At 29.2% G+C, this 7,640-nt stretch overlaps 1 protein-coding gene across 1 annotated transcript; it reads right to left on the reverse strand.

Moving 5' to 3' along the window:
- Positions 1–340: 340 nt before the first annotated feature.
- LOC135143717 (farnesol dehydrogenase-like) lies at positions 341–6,582 on the reverse strand. The gene is made up of 4 exons (XM_064075625.1): positions 6,475–6,582; positions 665–1,126; positions 456–611; positions 341–406 (listed from the first exon to the last, which is right to left on the reverse strand). Exons 1-4 carry the CDS (start codon positions 6,580–6,582, stop codon positions 341–343), a joined length of 792 nt encoding a protein of 263 aa, XP_063931695.1.
- Positions 6,583–7,640: the final 1,058 nt, after the last annotated feature.

Genomic DNA, 7,640 nt, shown 5'->3' on the forward strand with positions numbered 1-7,640 from the left:
CTACAGTGTCTAAATTGTGTTTGAATAATATAATAATTATCTCGAATATTAAAATTAATATGTCAAAAGAATACGAGAAATGATTATTCTGTGCTGAAGGTATGTTGTGGGCCGCCTGTCATAAATTATCATTATCCGGTAGTCGTCTATCCCAGCGCGTCAGGTAGATTTAAAGAAGAATTGCTGGTTGCGTTTGAGGCAACAAATGGCGCCCAATTCAAACTTGTCTCTCGTCTAGCGGTCCCCCTTAAGATTACCATATGAATTGCTGAAGCGACAGGAATTTTCGGTCCTACTAATTTTGAATTGTGTGTTTTTAGAACAAAAACTCAGATATATCTTATGTATTTATTTGTGATACAAAACTAGTAGATTCTCCCACTGGCTTGATCGTCAATTCATGTACCTAAAGACACAAGTTAAAATAAATGCAATTTTCAGCTCAACGAAATTACTTGAACATGCTCTGGCGTCGATAAAACATAAACCACTCCGTCTGCTATATCTTCAGCTTGCAGGATTGGACGATCTTCCATTATCTTCCTTCTTTCGTCACTTATATCTTTAGCCAGAACTGTCATTTCGCTAACTACAAGACCGGGACTAACACTCTAGAAACAACATCGACATGAAAACTTAACTTAAAGTGCGAAAATCTACTCACTGTGACTTTAATTTTGCTACCTAAAGTATTCAATTCCTGCCTCAAGGTTTCAGTCAAAGCAGTAACTGCAAATTTTGTTGCTGAATAAACATTGCTTCCAGGTAGAGCCACAACTTCGTGCCCTGAAATACTGTTAATGTGGACGATGTGTCCCTTTATGTCGTTTTTCCTCATTATTTTGACCGCTTCCCTTGTAGCAACGCAAAGGGCTATTACATTTATATCGAAACCTCTCCTCCACGTTTCAGTATTCCCTTCGGTTAATAGTTCTTCCGACAAAAAGGCGGCGTTGTTGACAAGAACGTGCACGTGCCCTAAATTATCTTCAGTCCATTTGAAAGCTGATAGAATTTCGTCTTCGCGACTAAGGTCGGCTTTGAAAGCATACAGTTTTCCTTTTTTGTCTGATAATTCCTTGGCGCGTTTTTCGATGAGTTCGTTTCTACGAGCAACACCTACCACCTAAAAAATCGGTCTAAACAGGTTTGATTTTATTTCCTCCTATATGTGTGATTTATGAATCCGTGTTCAGTTTTACCCTTGGCGTCCAGATTTTTTCGAAAAAATTTAAATTGTTTTATTTTAAAGCGTTTAACGAGAAACTTCTTTAGTGTCCAAAACAAGTGAATCTTGAAAATTTTTGTGAATATTAAAACAGCTCTAGAGATTTATTAGTACAACAAAACCTAGACAGGTTTCTCTAAGATTTTTTCTTAGTCATTACTATGACGTTGCCTGAGAACTTATGTGATCCACAGAGCGGAGTGCATTCAGGCCAATGTCGACTCTAAGCGTTTAGAATTTCTGCGGGAAATAGTTATTATTTAAATGCTTTTATTTACAAACATCTCAAATGTTTCACTCGATTTTGACATGCGACTATGTTTTTGTTTAACTAAATCGCAAAAAAAAAAATTAAAAACTTGAAAAATCGAAAAATTGAAGAGCTGAAGAACTGAAAAATCTAAACCTGACAATCAAAAAGTAGATTAATTGAGAAATCGGAAAACTGAAAATTCAGAATCGTCAAAATTTGAAAAATTAAAAAATATTGACGAACTGAATAATCAAAAAATCTAAAATTTAAAAATCGAAAAACTGAAAAATCAACAAACCGAGAAATCGAAATTCGAAAATTAACAAAATTGGAAAAATCGAAAAGTCGAAATAGTAACAAATCCCAAACCTCAAATATCGAGAAATTGAAGAATCGAAAAACTAAAAAATCACAAATTGAACGAAATATTCAAAAATTGGTCGAAACTTTGGGAAGTTGAAAAATGGGAAAATCAAAAAATGGATTAATTGAGAAATCGGAAAACTGAAAATTCAGAAACGTCAAAATTTGAAAAAGTAAAAAATATTGAATAACTGAGAAATTGAAAAATCTAAAAATTTAAAACACTGAAAAATTCAAATATCTTGAAATGGAGAAACCGAAACATCAAAAAATCAAAAAATTCAAAATTCAAAAATCTAAAAACTGAAAAATCTACAAATCCAGAAATCAAACTCAAAAATTGAAAGAATGGAAAAATCGAAAAATCGAAATACTAACAAATCCCAAAAGTCAAATACCAAAAAATTTAAAATAGGAGAAAACTTGAAGAATCGAAAAACTAAAAAATCACAAAATTGAACGAAATATCCAAAAATTGTAAATTAAAAATTGAAAAATTCAACTAAAGAACTGAAAGATCGACATTTTGGGAAGTCGAGAAATGACAAAATCAAAAAATAGATTCATTGAGAAATCGGAAAACTGAACATTCAGAAACGTCAAAATTTGAAAAATTAAAGAATATTGACGAACTGAATAATTAAAAAATCTAAAATTTAAAAATCGAAAAACTGAAAATTCAACAAATCGAGAAATCGAAATTCGAAAATTAACAAAATTGGAAAAATCGAAAAGTCGAAATAGTAACAAATCCCAAACCTCAAATATCGAGAAATTGAAGAATCGAAAAACTAAAAAATCACAAATTGAACGAAATATTCAAAAATTGGTCGAAACTTTGGGAAGTTGAAAAATGGGAAAATCAAAAAATAAATTAATTGAGAAATCGGAAAACTGAAAATTCAGAAACGTCAAAATTTGAAAAAGTAAAAAATATTGAAGAACTGAGAAATTGAAAAATCTAAAAATTTAAAACACTGAAAAATTCAAATATCTTGAAATGGACAAACCGAAACATCAAAAAATCAAAAAATTAAAAATTCAAAAATCTAAAAACTGAAAAATCTACATATCCAGAAATCAAAACTCAAAAATTGAAAAAATGGAAAAATCGAAAAATCGAAATACTAATCCCAAAAGTCAAATACCAAAAAATTTAAAAATAGGAGAGACATTGAAGAATCGAAAAACTAAAAAATCACAAAATTGACCGAAATATCCAAAAATTGTAAATTAAAAATTGAAAAATTGAACAAAAGAACTGAAAGATCGACATTTTGGGAAGTCGAGAAATGAGAAAATCAAAAAATAGATTAATTGAGAAATCGGAAAACTGAACATTCAGAAACGTCAAAATTTGAAAAATTAAAAAATATTGACGAACTGAATAATAAAAAAATCTAAAATTTAAAAATCGAAAAACTGAAAAATCAACAAATCGAGAAATCGAAATTCGAAAATTCACAAAATTGGAAAAATCGAAAAGTCGAAATAGTAACAAATCCCAAACCTCAAATATCGAGAAATTGAAGAATCGAAAAACTAAAAATCACAAAATTGAACGAAATATCCAAAAATTGTAAATTAAAAATTGAACTAAAGAACTGAAAGATCGACATTTTGGGAAGTCGAGAAATGAGAAAATCAAAAAATAGATTAATTGAGAAATCGGAAAACTGAACATTCAGAAACGTCAAAATTTGAAAAATTAAAAAATATTGACGAACTGAATAATAAAAAAATGTAAAATTTAAAAATCGAAAAACTGAAAAATCAACAAATCGAGAAATCGAAATTCGAAAATTAACAAAATTGGAAAAATCGAAAAGTCGAAATAGTAACAAATCCCAAACCTCAAATATCGAGAAATTGAAGAATCGAAAAACTAAAAATCACAAAATTGAACGAAATATTCAAAAATTGGGAAATTAAAAAATTGAAAAATCGAAAAATTGAAAAACTGTTAGATAGAAACTTTTGGAAGTTGAAAAATGGGAAAATCAAAAAATAGATTAATTGAGAAATCGGAAAACTGAAAATTCAGGAACGTCAAAATTTGAAAAAGTAAAAAATATTGAAGAACCGAGAAATCGAAAAATCTAAAAATTTAAAACAGTGAAAAATTCAAATATCTTAAAATTGAAAAATGGAGAAACCGAAACATCAAAAAATCAAAAAATTAATAATTCAAAAATCTAAAAACTGAAAAATCTACAAATCCAGAAATCAAAACTCAAAAATTGAAAAAATGGAAAAATCGAAAAATCGAAATACTAATCCCAAAAGTCAAATACCAAAAAATTTAAAAATAGGAGAGAAATTGAAGAATCGAAAAACCAAATAATCACAAAATTGAACGAAATATCCAAAAATTGTAAATTAAAAATTGAAAAATTGAACAAAAGAACTGAAAGATCGACATTTTGGGAAGTCGAGAAATGAGAAAATCAAAAAATAGATTAATTGAGAAATCGGAAAACTGAACATTCAGAAACGTCAAAATTTGAAAAATTAAAAAATATTGACGAACTGAATAATAAAAAAATCTAAAATTTAAAAATCGAAAAACTGAAAAATCAACAAATCGAGAAATCGAAATTCGAAAATTCACAAAATTGGAAAAATCGAAAAGTCGAAATAGTAACAAATCCCAAACCTCAAAAACCGAAAAATTGAAAAATTGATAAATCGAGAAATTGAACAATCAAAACATCGAAACATCCAAATCTCGATAAGTCGAGATCTCAAAAAATTCGGAAAATTGGTAAACTGAAATATGGAAGGACCGAAAACTCGAGAAATTGAAAAATGTAGAATTTTAAAAACTGCAAAAATTAAAATATCGAAAAGCCGAAAAATTGAAAAATCTATGTTTTAAAAAACGAAATCCAGAGGTCGAAGAATCAAAATACTGCGAAATCCCAAAACTGAAAAAGTATCCAAAAATTGACAAATTAAAAACTGGAAAATTGAGAAATCCAAAAACCAAAAAAGCAAAAAATTTAAAACATTGAACAACTAAAACATCGAGAAATTCAAACATCAAAAAATGAAAAAATAAAAATTGGAAAATCTAAAATTTAAAAATCGAAAAACTGAAAAATCAACAAACGGAGAAATCGGAACTTGAAAATTTTAAAAATTGGAAAATTGAAAAACCGGATAATTCAAAAATCGAAAGATTGAAAAATCGAACAGGCGAAAAGTAAAAATTCGAAAAACCAATAAACCGAAAAATTCAAAATTTATCGAGAAATCGAAAAATCAAAGATCCAGAAATCGAAAAGTCGAAAAATCGAAAAATTAAAATTTCGGAAAATTGAAAAATTGAAATATGGAAGAACCGAAAACTCGAGAAATTGAAAAATCTAGAATTTTAAAAAAAGTAAAAATTAAAATATCGAAAAGACGAAACATTAAAAACCCAAAAAATAAAAAATCGAAAAGTCGAAGATCATAATACTGGAAAATTCCAAAACGGAGAAACAAAAAATGAGAAATTAAAAAACTGGAAAAATGAGAAATGGAAAAACCAAAAAACAAAGTCGAACTGAAAAACTGAAAATCGAAAGTTCGAAAAGTCGAGAAATGGGAAAATCAAAAACAGATTAATTGAGAAATCAGAAAATCGAAAATTTAGCAACGTCAAAATTAGAAAAATTGAAAATCGAATTACTGAAAAATCCAAAAATCGAGTAATCGAAAAATCAAACATTCAAAATTCGAAAATCGAAAATTTAAAAATCGAAAAGCTGATAAATCGACAAATCGAAAAATTGAAAAATCAAAAAATTGAAAAGCCCAAACTTAAAAAATCGAAACATCGAAAAATTCAAAAATTGAGACTTCCAGAAATCAAAAAATCAAAGGATCCAGAAATCGACGAGTCAAAAGACGGGAAGAAAAGTTAAAAATTGAAAAATTAATGAATCGAGAAATTGAACAATCGAAACATCTAAAATCAAAAAATTGAAAAATCCAAAAATTAATAATAATATGTATAAAAGAAAAATTGGAAAAATTGAAAATTTATAAATTCGTAAAATTGAAAATTGAAATATAGAATAACTGAAAACCCGAGAAATCAAAAAACCTAGATTTATAAAAATTGAAAAATTAAAACATCGAAAATTGAAAAATTGAGAAATCTAAAGTTTAACGAAAAATTGAAACTACAAAAAGTAAAAATCGAGAAATCAAGAAATCCAGGAGTCCAAAAATCGAAAAGTCGAAAAATCGAAATATTGAAAAATCCCAAAACTGAAAGAAATATACAAGAAATTGAGAAATTAAAAAACTGGAAAAGTAGAAATCGAAAATCTGAAAACATTGAAAAATAAAAAAACCTTTTTAAAATTTTTCCCCACGTCTATTTAAAAAATAGATAAATTTAATTACTTTAATTTACCGTGCTTACGATAACCTTAAATCGCTTGCAAAATTTCAGATCATTCCGTTTTTCAGTTTCACAGTTAAACTGCAAAATGTTGTCATACAATTTTGATTTATTTTTGCAAAAATCTGGATGTCTCGGGGAAAACTCAATATGACATGGGGAAACGGGAGACCATTTTTTCGTACTCTAGAGTCAGGAGAAAAATGGTTGTTTGATGGGTAATAACTTGCTTACAAGTAAACCGTTTTCGACAAGAGCATCCGCAATTGCCGCTCCAATTCCAGAGCTAGCACCGGTCACAATGGCCACTTTGCCGACCCATCGGTCCATTGAGAGTACCATCACCGACCTGAGACACTTCTGGGTTATCTGTTGCTAGCACTCACTTAATATTACAGCTTACCAAGTTAATATTTACTAAAATCCAGTTAATGTTACGTTTGTTTCGTTCTCTAACTCTCTTCACTAACTGTAGCGTTCTTTAAATAGCAACTAAGTCCTGATTTAGCAACACTAAATGGTTCCATAGTCCATACTATGGGATGGAGGGGGAAACCTAATAGTTATTTTCGTGCATCACTATTTTTAATTTAAAGTACTTAGAATTAGCTTCAAATTAGCTGCGAAATTTTACTACATGTAAATAAACCGAATTTTATTAAATTAATCTTCAAAAGACGCATAAATACGGTTTGGAATCCCGTTCCTAAAAAAGTTCGGACGATTTTCTGGATCGATAACTCTGTTTAGAGGCTTCGACATTTGGCACGGGAAGTGTTAAGAACACGTTGTAGCAAATAAAGAGAGATCTTTTATTTTCGGTTTATCCGATCGGAACTAATTTGACAGTGTGAAGACTCGAAAGCCATAACTAACGCGAAAGGACAGCTTTTGAGGTGTTTCTTTAGCCACGTTTTTTGCTACAGCGGGAATTTTTATAATATATTGATTTCAGTGGATCGGCTGCTATTTTTAAAAAGAATGCTTTCAAAATACAGACTCAATTGAGTGTATCGGGTGAAAGAAGCTATTTTTATCTTGAAAAAACAAGGTAAATTTATATATTTTTTTTACAAAGTTGCTTTGTAGTCCTTTTTAATGCCTGTTTTATGAACAGAAATCCTTCCGGTTATTAAATTATTGAGATAGATTTTTACTTTTGAAAGCACTTCCATTCGTGATAAACGAGCTCACTCAATTCTGGTCTATTACATTTTTTGTCATATTATAACAAAATCTTAGCGAGATCCTCGTACAATAACCATCTCCTTCCGCATTAGCTAACAGCGCCCCTCGAAATTGTCTCCCCCTCTTGTCGATGTGCGAAATTACCATTTTTCATTTCAGGAAACGGCACCTTATCTCTCTTCATTATCATTCCGCTTAAAAATTGTCCCCAT

This window comes from Zophobas morio, unplaced genomic scaffold (assembly GCF_036711695.1).
Source record: "Zophobas morio isolate AGI-343-1 ecotype UQ-CSIRO unplaced genomic scaffold, CSIRO_AGI_Zmor_V1 ptg000074l, whole genome shotgun sequence".
In the NCBI taxonomy this organism is placed as follows: domain Eukaryota; kingdom Metazoa; phylum Arthropoda; class Insecta; order Coleoptera; family Tenebrionidae; genus Zophobas; species Zophobas morio.